The 19,064-nt window shown below is 39.6% G+C and overlaps 1 protein-coding gene across 2 annotated transcripts; it reads left to right on the top strand.

Moving 5' to 3' along the window:
• The first annotated feature begins 383 nt into the window (after window positions 1–383).
• On the top strand, window positions 384–12,747 carry LOC141016952 (noelin-3). 2 transcript variants are annotated; one of them, XM_073491556.1, is made up of 6 exons: window positions 384–452; window positions 4,550–4,693; window positions 5,934–6,089; window positions 8,408–8,627; window positions 9,418–9,524; window positions 12,070–12,747. In XM_073491556.1, the coding sequence occupies exons 1-6, from the start codon at window positions 384–386 to the stop codon at window positions 12,745–12,747; spliced, it is 1,374 nt and encodes a 457-aa protein (XP_073347657.1). The 2 variants fall into 2 exon arrangements, with proteins under 2 accessions (XP_073347657.1, XP_073347658.1); XM_073491557.1 differs by lacking the exon at window positions 384–452 and having other exon boundaries at window positions 4,571–4,711.
• Window positions 12,748–19,064: the final 6,317 nt, after the last annotated feature.

Genomic DNA, 19,064 nt, shown 5'->3' with positions numbered 1-19,064 from the left:
CAGTCCTCACTCACAACAAGCTGGATTCATTACAAGTGGAGAGGGGCAGCTGGGTGATGTCACATCCGTGAAGAAGCAGCAGAAGAAGGAGGAGAAGGATCCCTAAATCCTTGACAGCAGCGAGGATTTTCGCCGCATGCATGCCCACAAACTTTTTTCCCCCCTCTTTGCAGTGACGAGGTTTCTCTCCGCTGCCCACATGGCGTGCGTAACGGGGACGAGTGGATGGATGTGCCCCCCTCCTCCCTCCCAGGAAGCCGCGGTTTTTCACCAGCGCGTAGTGGACGTGGTGGCGTGATCCCGCGGGCAGAAAAACTTGCGTGAGAATTGTTGTTTCCTTCCCGGAAAAAAAAAAAAGAAGCGTCGAAGCAGCAGCCGGCAGAATGTGGTCGCTGTCCGTGGTCCTGAACCCGCTGCTGTTCCTGCTGCTGTTCGGACACTGCCCTTCAGTGGTGAGTTCACTGCCCTCACGTCTCACCTCTCAAAGACGAGGAATAGGATAAACTTGAGCCGAGTGTGGCGTTCAATGTCATTGTTGTAAAGTTCAGTTTGATTTTGAGGGAGGGGGGGCCGTCTTTAATTTGGGTGGAGCACTGCACAATGGTTGGTGAGTGACCGGCAACGGAGAAATGAGTCATTTCAGTTTCCAGGCGTGTTTCCAGCAACAGGAATATGCAAAAGTATTTGTAAAAAAAAAAAATTATAATAATAAGAACCTGCGTTTAAAATACTGGATTCAAAGTGTCGGTAGAGGAAGAGGAACCCTCGCAGCACTCATGTTTATTGCTTACATCAACCTCATAGCACGGATATTGATCCTGGAGGACTGCCAGGCATATAACTCACTTTTTAAGAGAGAGTTCAATCATTGTAAAAAATAAATACATAAATTAAAGAAACAGTGCTGCTGTGACTTATGTCCGAATCCCCTCTCTGACAGAAGGAAGCTGCCTTAAACATCTTCATACAGGATTATTCTCTCTCTCTCACTCTGTTAAACTGACTTTAACTGAAAGGATTCATTCATTTTTGATGCAGTCCTGTCAAATAATTTGCTTCTTCTCTCTGTTGGTATACCTGCACCATTCTGTGTTTGTTTGAAAGAATGTGATGTGATTCATCCTGCCTGGTTTTAAGGCTTCCGAAGTGGGAATGCATTTGGGAGCATTATCGCAAATTAGGAGGAGCAGCTTGCAGATCACCGAGCCATTTGGACAAGAACAATGGTCGATTAGGTCCATCCCACCCGTGCAGGGTACGATCCCATGCGCCAGCGTCTTGATTGCAAAGCAGTGTCCTCACATACTATCACCTTGCCATGATTGAAAATTGTGTGCATAATGAGTCTTTCTCATTTGCCCACAAAGGCAGGAAATGTTTACAGGCTAAGTCAATTCTGGGAACTGTAGAGAGATCTGTCAGAAAGTCTAAATGAACGGCGAGAACAAAGGGGGAAGCAGCTGTCTGGATTATTTAATGAGAGAAAAACTCTTTGTGTAGAGTTCCTCGCAGGAAGAAAAAAAAAAAGCCGAGTTGGAGAGTGCATCTGGCTTGGCTGAGCTACAGATTCATTTTAATATGAGGAAATGTGAGAGTGAGAAGAGGGGAGAGGATGTGCGTCACTCAAGAGACAGAGGAGAAAGAGCATTTTAACAGATTAGTGAAAGTTGCTTCGTTTTAGGAGTCTTTTATCCCCTTCAGCTATGAAGCCATGAGAGAGAGGCAGATTTCAGCGACAGTCGCCCAGCATCTCTAATCATTTCTACTACGACGTACCACACATGACCTCGAGACATTTCAATACACTGCCACTTTTTCTCCTGCCGCTTTTCAGTGTAGTTTTCATGAAATGCACACCAGGCATTCAGAGTTCAGAGGTGGCACATAATTAAGATCAGATTGACATTATCTGCTACTTTCGTGGCTTCTGTCTGAGCATCAGGGCATCAGTAGAATCAGCTTTCATTTCAAGATCACAAACTTTACCAGCAACCAATAGCAGTGGACAAAGATCAGGGATGCAGAGCTTTGATAATACCTGAAACAATTTTCTGACAATCTGATAACGGCAACATAAGAGAGCTGTGCTGGGGGAAAGAATGAAAGCTCAGGAGATTGATAGCACAGCACATACATTTTTTTTTTATTTTTTGACTTCAAGATAAGACAAGCTGATGTGGCAGAGGTGTCAGATGTTCAGGAACTAAAACAGTAAGAGTCGTAAGTAGGGCTGGGCAGTATATACGATATATATCGTTATCGAGACACAAGACTATATATCTTCTTACATATATGTCTCAGATGATATGGCATAAGTGTTGTCTTTTCCTGGTTTCCCGGTTTCCCTTTCCCTGGTTTTAAAGGCTGTATTACAGTAAAGTGATGTCATTTTATGAACTTAGACTGTTCTACTTGTTCTACTACTCGCCTTTACCCACTTACTCATGATATCCACATTACTGATGATTATTTATCAGAAATCTCATCGTGTTAGTAGTTTGTGAAAGCACCAATAGTCTTCCATACAATATTGTTGCAACATTTATGAAGAGCTTTTGAGGAGATTTCAAAATATCGAGGTATATATCGTGTATCGCGATATGGCCTAAAAGTATTGTGGTATTATTTTGAGGTCATGTCCCTCAGCCCCAAATGTAAGTAACACGCATTCTGAATCGCAAAATATGAATTCAATTTGGGCCTCAACTAACAATTATTCTTTTTCTCAACTGATCGATTAGTAGTTTCCAATAAGCATCGACAAGAAAACTTTTTTTAGTGATACAAATGCAGAAAAAGTTGCTTGGGGTGAATGATAACTATTAGAGCCTGACAGATGTGCAGTTTTTGGGGCTGGTGTCGATACTGATATTAGGGTGTAAAAAATTCAGATATGGATATATCAGCTGATAAACACACATTTTAACGTCTAAAATGTCATCAGTGCACTGAAACCTCACTATAAATTTTATAATTATAAATCACCCTTAGCTTCTTTTTCTGCATTGTGTTCTTTAAATCCAAAAAAGTTTTCATAGCGGCCGATATTGACATATATACGCAAACCGATAAAACGGCCGATATATCTGATAATATCGGCCAACAGATCAGTCGGGCTCTAATTATTTTCAATTAAATTTACTTTTTCAGTGCAAGTTTATTGTTTAACTTAAAGATATCCTGCCTCCATTACATATATTTGCCACAAGCGTTTCATAACGACATGAAAATTACAAAAAATGTGTATATATCAGCCAATAAATTGATATCAGAAGTTTTAACTCCCAGGTATTGGTATTGGCATCGGCCCCAGAAATCGTATCGGTCGGGCTCTATTGAGAGTGTTACCCAGGTTTCACAGGTCTCCTAGAGACTAAGACGACGTCCTCATGTCTTGTTTTGTCTGCAACCTTTTCCATATTAAAATAGGGCTTTTTATGGCAGTGATACAGCATAAACTGGTATGTTCAGGTTTTACCTAAAAAGCAGTGTCTCAGTAAGTACAAAATGGTGAGTCAAAGACTGAGCTCTCTCCTTGGCGTGACGTCTTCGCCTGCTCAGAGGGGACGTGATCTTTCATGGCTGATTCAAAACACTCTTTAAACTGTTCAGGCTGACAGGGGAAGATGAATGGGAGAAAAGGAAAGGATGCCTGCACTATAAAAGCAGGGCACTTTTAACTTTTAAATCCACAAGCGTTAAAAAGCTGGCACGTGCCAAAGTTCACATGTCTCACATGTTATTCTGCGGCCGGATTGAGTTTTAGAATGTAAAACACAATCCAAATAATAGCTGGTTGCCGGCCAAAGATGCTGGTAGTGTGGACAGATTTACCATCGGCAGTCAAAGGTGGCCAGTGTTTGGCTGGAGGCTTGTGTTAATTTCCCGTGCTGACAGTAAACACCACTGTTGTTCAAATACAGATGCTATTTGCCTGTCTGATGGCTATCAACTTCTCCAGCACTTCAGGACAATTTGATCACCATTCGGAGCAAAGCTAGCTTTTACTGTGTACACTCTGACATAAGTTGATGGTGCTGCATTAAAATATGCCGCATTGGCTTATGATGCATAACTTTATATTCTTTAAGCTTTATACTCAGGAGCTGCGGAGCATATTGAATGTAATAAAGAGCGGGAAAAGCTCCCACAAATCAGGTTTATCTGCGTCTCCCAGCAGGACTTTCAGTTAAGGCGTTGGCGAAGAGAAACAGTGGAATTTCAGCACTCAGGTTATTCATCAAGGCCAGGAAACGCTATTTATTGTAGAAGAGGAAATTCACTGGAGACCATGTGGAGGAATATCTTACAGCAAAAGCACTTTCAAAGGCCAGACTTTTTATAAGTCAGTGGAATTGGTTGGTGTCAAAGCATTGGGGGCATAAGGCAGAAGAATGGGCAACCCGTGAGGAAAAAAATAAGAAGACATAACCGCTGTATGCCGCAGTTTCATGGCAGTGATATCATCAGACTCGAATTTATTTAGTGCGTCCGTCTGGAGGTGTTTGAGCTGTGTATTCACCGCTGCGCCTGTTGTTTCTGTATGCAGACCATCCGGCCAAAGGAGGGGTGGCAGGTGTACAGCTCAGCTCAGGATGCAGATGGGCGTTGCATCTGCACAGTGGTGGCACCTGAACAGAATCTGTGCTCCAGGGATGCCAAAGGCAGGCAGCTCCGTCAGCTCCTGGAGAAGGTATGCACACGCATTTCTGTTTACGTGACAGCCCACAGACGCGCCCTCTTAACACACACGTTTTACTGTAAGCACACCTAAATCCATACAGACATCATTGATTTCTATCATTATTCATGCTTCTTTGTTGCTCAAATCCCTTGAGAGATTGCACCAGCCGGGTCCACAACCCTGTTTTCCACTTCTGCATTTGTTACATGGATGACATCAGCTGCATGGTTGCTTGTAAAAGATGAGAATGCTCTCCTTCTCACCTTAACAGAACTGTTAATATTAACTGTGTTGCTGCTTGTTTTTTGGGCCAAAAAAACATTCAAGGCCGTTGTTAATGTTTCAAGCACTTTAAGAATTTGATTAGGAATCTTGTGGAAAAGTGGACAATTACCAGAAAATCATCTTTTCAAGGACTTGAATTTTCAGCATCTCGTTTGCATTCTGAGTTGATCTAATACAAAAACAGCCAACATTGTGGGTTTAAGTAGAAACATGACGACTTCTAATTCCATATGAATTTTTTTTTTTCCTCCCGTGACAGCAGTGATTTAATGCATTATCAACAAACAAACAAATAACACAGCACTAGAGTTACTTTCCTCAATTAGTATGCCATATAAGGGAACAATTCTCTAGCCTACATTTTAATGTTATAGGCCAAAGGGTGTTCTCTGTCAGTTATTGAGGCCTTTGACACTAATGTACTAAGCTGCCGCAGGGCTGCAATGAGGCCATTTCAGGATCCCTCTACCCGAGCCAGAAAAGTATGCAGAACACAATGTGTGAGTGTTATGCCACTTTGCTAGTGATGTGCCTCACTAGTGTTGGTTAGTTACAATTGGAGCCAAAGAGAGAAGAGAGAGAAAGGAGCACATTTCTTCTTGTCCACATGCCCCATAAACCCAGTGAGCTTTTGTTGAACCAGAGAGAGACACTGGAATGTTTCTGTGTCAAACGTGGACTCCGAAATATGTTTTCAAACCGAGCAGATTCACGACATTTAAAAAAACTAACTGCAAAATAACTGATAAAATATAAGTCCCATGTCCATGTCAAATCCATTCAAAGCTCTATTCAGCTCACACATGGATGGTCAAAAGACAATCACGTTGGAGGTCAAAGTGTTGATTTGTTCCTTGGGAAGTTTGGAGCATGGCAGGCCTACCGAACGGCTGAACACGGAGGACATTTTAATCTGTCGGTGGACGGAAAAATCAATGCTGCGCTGTTTCATTCTTTTCAAAAGGTGCAGAACATGTCGCAGTCAATCGAGGTGCTGAACCTGCGGACGCAGAGGGATTTTCAGTATATCATGAGGATGGAGAGTCAGATCAAAGGGCTTCGGTCAAAGTTCCGACAGATCGAATCGGACAGGAAGACGCTCGTCAACAAAAACTTTCAGGTACATTTTTTGTTTGATGTTGAACTTTGGAAGAAACATCACAGGGAAAGGCTGCAAAATTATCTCCTCTAAAGATACCTGAGAAGCATCTGAATTGATAAACTTTCACTCCTGATGAGATCGATTCGGGTCTACCACTGCCCGGGCCAAGGATGGAACTGTCTGAAAAGCTAGACAGGCTGTGAAAGCAGCATCGGACATGGATTCTTAAAACTAGTAAGAGTGACAAGATCTGATAGTTGCATGAAGCATTTCCATTATCCGTTTGTTAACCACAAGAATAGTGAACTTTTTACAGCAGTGATAGACGACAGCTGTATGTTAAACAGCATTGAGTTGTTATGTGTAGTTTTTACTCATATAATCTCAGCTGTTATGTGAAGTTATGGCTGCCTCTTCTTGTCAAAAACCTGATTCTTTAGGTTGATAGAAATAGATTCTGATGTTAGAATTGAATCCACAGTAAAGAGAATAAAAAGAAAAACAGAATGACACAAAGTAATACCCTGGCAGGTATCTTCATATTGTTATTCATGGAGGAGAACTCAGAAGAGAGATTTCCACATAATGACACTGACATTGCACAGCAATAATAACAAGAGCAATTACTATAATAATCATTACTATTATCATCCATCAGTGGGATTTGTTTGGGTCTTATGAGAGCGTATCCCTCCTCCTTTAGTAGCAGCTCTGCTCTTCCTCATCATTAAGGTGTTATACAGACTATCTTTCCTACAAATATTAAAAAGAAAAACAAAATAAACAAAATTGTAAGTGCAGGAATCTACATTTTGTGTATAAGAGAGGAACGGTGACTTTGTATTTGCCAACCATCCACCCACGACATCAAGAAGATGCATTTATAGCAGTATCTATATATTTGACATCTGGGTGTAATGTAACTAAGTACCTTTATGTGAGTACTGTACTTGGTACAGGTAAATATCGCACTTTTGAGCCCACTACATTTATCTGGGAGCTTCAGTTACTATTTAATTTTAAGATCGCAATTGTTCTTACTCTACCCAATGAAAACCATTTATCTCCAAATTTGGTTATTTTGATTTAATTTAATTTTTGATTTTATTCTTACATTTAACTATTTAAAAAACTGTTGGAAAACACAGACAAAAATCTTCACAGTAGCTGCTTAGTTAAATGAATGCTGCAACGCTGTTTTGCTGTGAAGCTCCAGAAATGTTTCCTGGATTCCAAAACCTTACTCGACTTTTGAACGGCATGGAGGTGAACAAAAATCAATTTAAAAATCAATCAATAATTTAATTTATCGACTATTTATCTTATGTGTTATAGCTTATATATTGATTTCTTTTGTCTTCTATAAATATGTACTACTCCCAGCACCTGCTTACCCCTCACCATACATTTCTACATATATACATATATATACATATACATACATATACATACATATATACATATATATATACACATATATACATATACACACATATACATACATATATACATACACATACATATATATACATACATATATACACAAGTATAATAACCATCATAACCACCTAGTGAATTTTAAAGCCCTTCTTCAACTCCACATTTAAACTGTTCCCATTTTTACCCCAAGAATTGACTTTAATGTAAGAATAATGAGTTAGTGTGATCCCGATATCCAACATTATGAACTAACCATATGACTCTTTTCTGGAGTATAGAGAGTGATTGCAGTAAACGTTTATATGTGTTGCCCCAAACCTCCACACAATAACTTAAATACATTAAAACCAGTGAACAGTAGAGAAAATGGAGAGATTTGTGATCCAGAACATGTTTGGCTTTACTCAGTGCTGAAATGCTTCTTGACAGTTTGGCTTGTACATGATTTATGTGAGTTTTCCAGCCGATGCTGTCATCTATTGTCACCCCAAGAAATTTGTACTCTGGTGAATTTTTCCTTTAAATAAAAAGTAGCAATATAGCACTGGGAAAATACTCCATTTCAAGTAAAAGTCCTGCATTCAAAACTTTCATTTTTGGGTGAATTTTCCTTAAAGCAAACAATCTGAGCTTCTTCCACCACTGTGCCCATCTCTACTGAGTCTTAGAATCGTTATTTTCTCACACAGGTGAAAACTAGTGCCAAAGGGAGGAGGTAATATGCTTCATTTTTTTCTGAATCATATACAGTCTACTGCCTGAGTGAAAGATCTTTGTGCCCTAGAGAAAAACCCAGAAACAGCTATATTAGAAAAAAAAACTGATCTCTTCCTGCCAGATTTAGAGATTTGTTAAGACAGCCATCTTTGCAGCAGTGTATTCTCTGTGTTTTCCAGGAGCTAAAGGGAAAAATGGAGTCCCTGCAGCCGCTGATCCCCGTCCTGGAGCAATACAAGACAGACGCCAAGCTCATCTCCCAGTTCAAAGAGGAGATCAGGAACCTGTCTGGCGTGTTGATGGGCATCCAGGAAGAAATGGGAGCCTACGACTATGAGGAGCTGCAACAGAGGGTCTTAAACCTGGAAAATCGGCTCCGCAACTGTATGAACAAGCTCAGTAAGTCCACCGCAGAAAAAGCTGATCCAGGCCTGGTGACCCTAGATTATGCAGCGGTACAGGGATCATGGGCACAATTCTTGCAGCTACCAGCAGATTGGCATTTTAGATACAGAGCAGAAAGACAGAGTGGAACTGCTACAGGAGGCAGAAATAATGTTGTGGCTTGATTCTATTTGCAGAGTCAAAGAACAATTTTCTTTGCTCCACCCACTTTGATTTAACTCATCTAATAAAATCAATTCTGCCTCCAGAGCAGCTTTGCCTCCTAGAAAAGGTTTGCATGACTAAACTCCAATTTACCGACTGCCAGGTTATCAACACAGAAGGCGCCTGTCAAAGTGTCAACGTAAATAGCTAACATGTGAATGCTAATGGGATGTGGCTGGAAATCTGTCTGAGCTCGAGATGATTACTTGAGCATTCATTGTGCACGAGCTTTGATTTATTTGGTAAAATAGCAGTTAAATACTTAATAGGGAACTTGCAAGCTTGCGTGCAAGTGATAGCCTGCTGTCATTTGGCACAATTAAAGTGTCTGGCAAGATGAATTAAGTGCAGCTCAAGTACTTCAAATATTAAACCATGTTGGATAAATGTTAACCCAGCTCTGATTGTGGCAGTTTCTTCGGTTATCCTCAGTATTTCTATAATAGCGTGGTCAGAACAGAGCAGTCCAAATATAGAACTGTATCCATTTTTTTAGGGTTTTTTTCCATCAAAACATTGTTTTAGCTTTATCATGTTGACTGTGCTGTGTGTGACCGGAGCTGTGTGATGTGTGTCGCAGCATGTGGCAAGCTAATGAAGATCACTGGGCCGCTGACAGTGAAAACTTCAGGGACCAGATTCGGAGCCTGGATGACCGACCCACAGGCGTCTCCCAAAAACAACAGGGTGAGCCGAGTTAATTTGCTTTGCTGTATGTTTCAAGCCTTTGAAGCAACAGCAAGCGGTTTAATGAGTTACATGCAACTGATTCCCTCCTGTAGTCCCGGGCGGATGGATGATGTCAAATTACAACATTTTTCTATCTAAAGCCTTTTTTTTTGTACTCCTGACTGCTGAGATTAAACTTAAAACTTGATGTCGCTTGCTGAACATTTTGACGTACATGAGGCAGTTTTATTATTTTATCTGAATGTGGATACACAAGAAACTCACAAGAAAAACTTGAAACTTAAAACACTAACGTGTTTTACCACAGAGCCTTCATCAGTGTGTGTTGCAGAGTAGGTAAAAGCACAGCCTTTACATACACCACAAATGGGCTGATGCTTTATCAATTATCCAATGAGCACTAGACACATTAATGGACAGCCTTTGAAAGATGCTGCACTTTCAACACAGACATTTCAAAATAAAAATGCAACAAACTGTGACTTAAAGGATAAGTTCACCCAAAAATATAAATTCTGTCATTATCTATTCACCTCCTTGCCGATGGAAAGTTGGGTGAGGTTTCGTATTCCATGAAACAGCATTCTCCAAAACAACTGAAGTAAATGGGGACTTGAAAAGATGTAATTTACACCCTTTTTAAACTGAAAACTTCTCTTTAACTACCAAGCTAATAGCGTTAGCATGCACCTGTCTGAAGTGGGTGCTTGAGCTCAACAATGGTGTGTCAATGGTGTAAATGGTCATCTTTTTTCAAATCAATTTCTGATATCAGGGCTTTCTGAAGACTTGGATTACACCAGACAAGCTGTATAGAGCCCTTTTAAGTTTTTTTCCAGTGTTGTCAAGTCCCTATCTACTTCAGTTGTTAAGGAGAACACTCCAACACTGTTTTGCTGTGAAGCTCCAGAAATGTTTTGTGGACTACAAAACCTTACCTGACTTTCCATCGTCATTTTCAAAACTCCTTCGTCCTCCTTTGTCCATGTGTGCTATAAAGTATCAATCTTCTTTTTTCCCTTTGCCTTACGCTGCCACTGACACACTTTGCTGTGTTATCAACTGTCATTCAGTGTAGCAGCATGAAGCAGGAGTTTGCATTGTGTCAGCCGACTGCTTGTACGTGAACTGAAAAAAACACGTACAAACACATAAAAACATAAAAGACACCTAGCCTAATTATCAAAACATTGCCTTTCATAGCAGCTGTCGAGCAGCGGTCAAAATCTCCACAGTGGATCTTAAACCCCTCAGTCAATATCAAAATCAGACTAAATGCCATAAGAAAACTCTTTCTTACTAAAAGTCTGATATTATGCTCATCTTCAGGCTTATACTTTTATTTTGGTAGTCTACTAGAAAACGTTTACATGCTTTTGTTCATATGACACATTATTTTCCTCATGCTGTCCATTGCTGCAGACCCTCTACTCACTCTCCGTCTTAACGCTCAGTTTTAGTGCCCGTCTCTTTAAAAATGCCCAGTCTGCTCTGATTGGTCATCTCTCACAGTTCCGAGGAGGCAACGCACACCGTGTTTCCACATAAGGCAGCGACTGTATAGCACTGATATCACAACCTTACAGAAGTCCTGACAACTTGTTTGAAGGCACAGTTTCTGAATATGTGTGTATTTCTGCACGGATTGAACATTTATGATACTCCGACAGTATTTATCTTGCACACACACCTGCTTTATAATCAAAGACAGGACATCTTACTTTGTACCATTTGAGACCTGTAAAAACTCAGAAATACTAAAACCCTTTTTTATCCCACTCTCTTTTAGTTATTTCCAACCCTATGAGATTTGACCCTGTGCCAGTGGCACCAAAATAGCTGCAGGAGATTTGCTGTTTAATGGATCCAAAATAAAACCAAAATAGCTGGAGCATTCATTATTTTTACCACCGAAAGGCTTACGGGGAGTTACGGGCAGTGTTAAACGTGGTGGCGCAGTGGAAAAATGTACAGAGTTCAAATAACTTATGGACTGTTTTGCTCATGTTTCTACATTTAGAAATATTTTGGATCAATGCTTTCTGTAGTATTGTTTTTTACACAATTGCAATACAAATGTATTGGCTTGCATAATAGGATATGAAGCATTTGAAGATAATTCTGTTGCAAAGTTCAAAGTTGAAAAACTATAAAAACAACAACAGACAACTACTCATCCCACTCAGTATTCTGTGATTGTTAAATCCAAAAAGCCTCTTCTTGATCCTGAGGAATGTTAAAGTCGCCCTCTCTGTCAAAAGGTTTGACCTTTTCAGTACCAATAAAAGGAGAATAAAAGTCTGTCAGTGAAAGTTTGACCTCGAACAAATGTGTGGCCACCGGTTGTTTTTACGTCCCCTTTGAATGTCATGTTTTCGATATTGTTCTTAGGAATATATTATCATGTAGGTGTTTTCATATCTTTTGTTGTACAGGGGATTTTTTTATAATTTCAGAGCACAGAAAGAGTAACTATATTAGTTTTATAGCTGGTGAGGTTCTTGTAACTAAACATCACAGGCATGTCTTTATTTCTCCTCAGGTGTGGTACATGGACAGCTACACCAACAACAAGATAGTGAAAGAGTTCAAATCCATCGCTGACTTTGTGGCAGGAGTGGAGTCGAGAACCTACAATCTGCCCTTCAAATGGGCCGGAACCAACCACGTGGTGTACAACGGCTCTCTGTACTACAACAAGATGCAGAGCAACATCATAGTGAGGTACAGCTTCGAGACGGGCCGCGTGGTCACCCAGAGGGCTCTGGAGTCGGCCGGCTTCCACAATGTTTACCCCTACACCTGGGGGGGCTTCTCTGACATCGACCTGATGGCGGACGAGCTGGGCCTGTGGGCGGTGTACGCCACCAACCAGAACGCTGGGAACATCGTCATCAGCCAGCTGAACCCCGACACACTCCAGATCCTGAACACATGGAACACAGAATACTCAAAGAGGAATGCCGGCGAGTCTTTTATGATCTGTGGGACGCTCTACATCACCAACTCCCACCTGACCGGCGCCAAGGTGTACTATGCTTACTCCACGAAAACCTCCACATACGAGTATACAGACATTCCCTTTCATAACCAGTACTTCCACATGTCTATGTTGGACTACAACGCCAGGGACCGCGCCCTCTACGGCTGGAACAACGGCCACCAGGTGCTGTTTAATGTCACACTTTTCCACATCATTAAAACTGAGGACGATTCTTAAGCAGACGATCATACTGTACACGTGAAAGAAATTGTGAAAACATGATAAATGGATGGTTGTGCTTGAATGTTCTCATGAATTTTATTTATTTATCTATTTATTTATTTATTTGGTAACACTTCTTATTTATTAGGGAATACATTAATCATTAACTAGTTGCTTATAAGCATGCAAACTGGCTTATTCTACAACTAATAGGCCGTTTTCCCTCAGTAACGTCCTAATTAAAGCTTTATGATAGTAACTAAGGAAGTACATGAATTACTATCTTAATATGATTTGCTCTGTGTGGGCCTTAAAAGGTGGTAGTGCCACAAGAACAGCCATTCTTCCTGAATAACACTCAACAAATACAGTCTATTCCAGTGCTTTTCAAAACTTTTGTGCCCTTTTGTACCTGTATGCATATCCACGCAAAATAGCCTCTAAAACAGGTGTTACCTAATCACTCCGTACGTTTATTTTCATCCACTAATGACAAATAAAATTTGACAAGACAACAATATTACACATTAAATATTTATTTTCCAAATGATTCAAGAAAAAATTTAACTTTGTAAAACTACATAAAAGCAGCAACACACTCATTTAAACAGACAGGTCACAAAAATTAAAAAGGAGGTCAACTGTTTCACACAAAAAAGTGATCGTTTCCAATGTTCAGCCAGGGCCGATAATCAGTGTACCCCTAAGAGAGTATGGTAACAATGTGCATGCTTATAAGCAACTAATTAATGGGTAATATTTTTACCTTAATCTTAAGTCATTTATTTATGTAATTTATCTGATTAGTTTTGGCCATTTTATATACATTTAATCACCATTTTCCCTCTTTTCACATGAGTTTTAATTAAGATATTGTCCATATGGAAACATGACACTTTCTCCAGAAAAGAAAATGAATGACAGCACAACGTTAAAACAAATTTGGTGCATTAAGAGCAGATTGCCGGTTACACATTCAATTAAAAAATGGCCCTTTTACTGAGCAACTTTTGGAAACACTGAACAATGAACTTCCAGTAATTTCTGCAGCTCCTTTTTCTCTCAGAGAGAAAAGCTTTTCCGAAATGAAGTCTTCACATTTGTGATGGTTTTCTCATTTAGAACTGCATTTATTCATGCCCCGTAATTTATTCATATTTTGACCGTATTCACTAATTGTTCATTTTGTTTCTATTCTTTTCCTCGCCACTTATTCATCATCATCTGCTAATTTATTCCTGCTTTTCACTGCCTCCATTTAGCTTTCAATTTGTCTTTGTACTTTTCCTTTCAAAAGTTTTTGCACTTGACCTTGTACAAGACAATGAGAAATGTGGTGAACCATAATGCACCTGTGTAGTTACTGTACTTGGCTTTTCTGTGTCTATGAAGATTCTCAGTCATCCAGGTCATGGGGTGTCTTCGAGTACTAAGCATCTGCTTGCCTTTTACTTAGTACTTTGAGATCTTAGCTTTTTTGTAACTTCATCGACAGTTTGTATGCCTTATACAGTGCAGTACGTTCTGTAAGCCCGGGATAACAGCTCATGTGCATGAATGTTGGCTATCCTAATAGCATTTTTACTGTAACTGTATATCTGTGTATTTTGTATCTGCACATCCCATTCCCCTCCTCTCTCGCTATATTAATGGTAAAGATCCATTTATACAGACAGCAGTAGATTAATTTAATAAACATTCATTTGTGTAAATAAGAAGTTATACATAACCAAAATAAAAGTATTGTTTTCATTAAGTCAGTGTGCTCTGTGTATTTGTGTTCTGCAAATGAAAAGAAACACTGAAATACCTCGAATGTGAAGAAGCATTGCATTGATTTGATTTATTGTGGTGTCACTTTAAATCCATAGAACTGAGGACAACAATGTTTTTCTGCCAAAAAAAGACTTATTCCATTGTCCTCTAAAAGGACAAAGAGACCAAGGTTTCTCCACATTCCCTGCACTACCTTTACTTGTTTTACATCAGTGTCAGAACTTTTATCACATTAACAGATATCTTACGGTAACTTTCAATAAGGAAGAGGACACCATCTTTGAGCCATAAATATCACTTTGTACTCCATGACAACAGCTCGTAAAAGCTTCAGGCTTTGGTTTGACTGGATTCTGTTGAAGAACATCAGAGTATACTGGCCTGCGTCACAATGCTGCTCTGTCTAATAAGGCTTGAAAGCATACGTACCAATATTGACGGTGGACTTCACTGGCAGCCGTTACACAATAAATTAATATATTTTAGAATTTTGTAAGAAATAACAGGGGGCATGTCGAGGCACATCAGTACAACTGCAGCTCTTAACACTATTTCAATGTATCTGTAAGTATAGCTAAGATATGTTTTTTATTACCTAAGAATACTAGCACAAGTAAAATACCAACAAAGAAGGGCAGAGAAGATTTGTGGTAGGTTCCATTTTCAATGTTATCTTGTGACAGCCCTGTGCTTATGCTTTGGTAAAATACCTCTTTTTGTTACCACAAATAGGCTGGAGATTTCCTTCCTTAAAAATATCCAGTGGTGTCACACAAAAGTTGAATCACAGTCTAGAACTGTGGTCACTGGCTTGGAAGCCCTCTGAGCTGTAACTCCACCACAATTACCTCCATCCTGCCATATAAAAGCAAAGTCATAAAAATGTAATGTGAACATGATAAGTCATGTTTTGTAGAAATTCCAATTTAGTACATAGCTTTTCACATCCAAAAAAGTGAATGTATCAGTGGTTTGGAGAAACATTTATTGCCAGCATTTTATTCTGGTGATTGGGCTGTTTCTTTTACCTAAAATGGGAGATTATCTGTACTAAAAGGCTTCACTAAATGTGAAGACTGGAAATCCAAAACCATCTACTGACTCCTTCTGACACTTAAATACATTAGGAGAGAAACTAAAACAAGAAAAATCATTCATATACTTGCAGGGGTGTTGCATCAGACAGACATGGCACCTGTCGAGAACATGAGGGAGTCTTTATGTACGTCTATGATCGATGTTAATAAGTGTCATGTAGTCAGTTGTGTCATGTTAATGCAAAGTTGACATTGTTTGGATTGTCTTTGTTATGACAACTTGACATGAACCAAAACTAACTCGTTTAAACATGTCATAGGAATTATTATACCTAATTATCAAACTTAAAGAAACCATTTAGTGCAACTGCCATATGTGGATGGTTTTGGCATTGGCTGTTATGTCATTGGCAAACCTGTTTATGACAGGTTATGTTGTTTTGGTTAAATAAAATAAAGTCAACTTGGCATTAAAAGTTACATAAGTTACAGAATGACACTCACTGACAACATTCATAAGAACAGGTGTCACTTCAGTCTAATACACATCCATTCAAATAAAGTGTTAACCAATTTTCTCGGAGCAGATGATTGATGATTTAACCTTTTAAAGTGATGTGATATTCCTTACCTAAATTGTATTGGTATTTATCTATTACTATTTTGAATGCATTACATTTGCACTGAATACAAATTCTTTTTTTTAATGAATGCTCTGGAGGAGATCAATGAAGTGCTAGTATAATAAGGACAGAGGGCAGTAACATTGTTTTATTCTTCTTTTTTCGAGAAACTGTCCATCATAAAATGTAAGAGGAAGCATTAATTGGTGCAAATTCTTATAACAGGTGATGAACCCACTCATTATATAGCATTAACCAACAGCTGCCAGGCTAACAAAGTCCCACCTTCAATTGGCATCCTGTTAATGGCTGACTAATCTCTTAATGCAGCTGGATGAAAACTGAGATATGAAATGTTTGTGAATAAAACCCAACAAGAAAACACAAGATTAGCTTCTCACTTGATGCCAGAAATGTTCAAGTCAAACCAAACAAGTTTATGTGCTGTGGAGACAAGTTAAATCATCTCACGCCTTATCAGAATGTACTTGTGCTAAAAATAGGATTATTTATGCACAGTGAAGAGATGGTAAGATAAGAATTGGATACGTATTCTGTGAACAATGAGATTCTCAAACACCATTTTGTAGATGCACTGAAATCCAAGAATAGAAGTTAATTATGAAGCAAACACAATTCTCAAGGAGCCAGATTTGACCAAAGCATGCTTCTGTTCTCAGTCTTATGAGGGAGTTAAATCTTTCAATATGTAAAACATTTGTTTCCAAGCAATTTAATGTAGCAGTTAGTCCGAAAATACATCTTCCAAGGTCAAAATATTGTGAACTATGTCTAGAGGCGAGCGATGTGGCTTATAAGACACTGACGAATGTAAACAAGTGAAATCCTCCCACTACATTGGTGTGTTGATCACAGGATTTTGCTGTTTAATACAGACTAAATTTACCTTGGCAAGACTCACACCTTTTGCAGTCTGTTCACTCATGTGGATGTTGACTTATTCAGGAGCCTTTTTTGTGGCTCAGAGGTGTGACTGCACACTGTGTGTCATGACCTTGGAGACTTTTTTTAACCATGCACTGCTGCATGCCCAAAGGCAACCATCAGCGTTGGCCCACATGTCCCTACACTACATGTATATACAGTAGACAGGAGTATGCTTAAATATACAAACTTACGGTATATGGACACAGTACTATATGGATATCCACTATAAGACTACTGACCGCCCACAGCTCAATCTCTGAAAGGCTCGGTGTTGAAACTCTCCTCTAGGTCAGATCAATGCAGGCCAGCCTGACAGAAGGCATCCTAAAGGTCAGAGAAGTAGCAACAGCAACTCCATGCCTTAGGTAATACAGTATGGATCTCCTGAGATATTGATCCCTAGAGTGCACTGGTTGCCCTAAATTTACTGAGATGCTTCTTAAAGCATTGAGAGGCATTACATCTGGATTCTATACTTCTGGTATTACTGTATCTGCAAGTTTAGTACCATACAGGCAGCCTTACAGCTACCTTGCTATGTATTAGTAGTATTATTAATTTAAATCCGTCACATAATAAAACAAGCTGAATCTTTAACATGGTTTGAAACTGTTTTGCCATAAAAGCATCAGACTTTGTATGCGCAGGTGCCCCACTGCATGCAGCTGATAAAAAAAAAGAAATACACAATCATAACACTGCACTATCTATTGTGAAATTCGACCTCTGCATTTAACCAATTCTAAGTATTAGGAGCAGCCATTGAGCAGCGCCTAGGAACCAACTCCAGTTCAGGGGACTTAACCTAACCGACATGACTCTAATGGTAGGAGAAGAGAAAGTACAAACTGAACAGAAAGGCCCTGCCCCAGCTGGGAATGTGGGTTCACCACAGGGTTCTGTTAAATCCTGACAGGAGATTAAACAAATACTGTGCATCCAACATGTTCCAGCACTACCACCTACAAAGGGCTCCCTCTGACTAGAGCTCAATGAACCACGGCCCTGCCAACCCACAAATGTTGCCACCAGCCAAAATTCTGTTTTCTTGTCATTAGTGATCTTGATTCAGTGAGGCAAACTCTTGCTCACTCATGTTTTACTTCTTTATTAGTGTGCTTGCTTTAGCACAACACTCTTGTTCAGTTATTATGTGCTTGCAGACTTCTCACTGACAAACGATGAACAATGTTTATGTGGAGCAGCTCTTGACCAGAGAGTGTACCATCATCATCTTTCCTGTCCAACAACCCCAAAGAGCAGCGACCTAAAACTGGACCACTAATCAAATCGTAAGACTGAGTAGTGAGTAGGTGCTCATAATTTTCTAATTAGGGCCCGAGCAGGGAACCTGCGAGGTCCCTATTGTTTTTCGAATGATTATTATTATTATTTTATTCCTTCGTCCAAAATGATCGCATTTTTCACTGCCTGAATGTGAATGAAAAGGCGATTTTATTTGGCAAAGTCATTAGGCTTGGCGAAAAATTTTATAATCTGTTGTTGTTGTGAACGTGCACCACTAGGTGGCGCTATTATCAAGGAAAGTGCGTTTTGGCTAATAACTCCCACATACTTTGTCGCACCTTCAAAAACCTTATATCCACGCGTTCAGTGAATTGTGCTGAATCTCCTGATATAGGCCACCCCCATTTCTGCCTGGCGTTTTTTTTCACTAGCTCGCGAAATGTCGCAAACCTACTTTTTCGAACTCCTCCCAGGCAATTTCACCAATTTGCACCAAACTTTGCACACAGCATCTGTGGACCCTCCTGACAAAAAGTTATTAAAAGAATTTTGATATTCCAAGAAATACTCAAGTTATTAAATAACAACTTCCTGCAGATTTCGTTCCAAACAGGAAGTGTTGCATATCTCCACATTGGTTTGTCCAAATGACGTCAAACTCAGGATCCTACTTCCTCATGAGGCCCTAAGGCTCTGTGCT

The sequence above is a fragment of the Pagrus major genome, chromosome 21 (genome assembly GCF_040436345.1).
Source record: "Pagrus major chromosome 21, Pma_NU_1.0".
Classification (NCBI taxonomy): Eukaryota; Metazoa; Chordata; class Actinopteri; order Spariformes; family Sparidae; genus Pagrus; species Pagrus major.
The sequence above is the reverse complement of the archived record's forward strand: the minus strand, read 5'-3'. Positions and strand labels throughout refer to the sequence as shown.

What these genes read in the sequence shown, in the direction of transcription:
- LOC141016952 (XM_073491556.1), top strand. Translation starts at nt 384, where the DNA reads ATGTGGTCGCTGTCCGTGGTCCTGAACCCGCTGCTGTTCCTGCTGCTG. An exon ending in CAACTGTATGAACAAGCTCA is followed by an intron (nt 8,628 to 9,417) that starts GTAAGTCCACCG and finishes TGTGTGTCGCAG; the next exon opens with CATGTGGCAAGCTAATGAAG. An exon ending in CGTCTCCCAAAAACAACAGG is followed by an intron (nt 9,525 to 12,069) that starts GTGAGCCGAGTT and finishes ATTTCTCCTCAG; the next exon opens with GTGTGGTACATGGACAGCTA.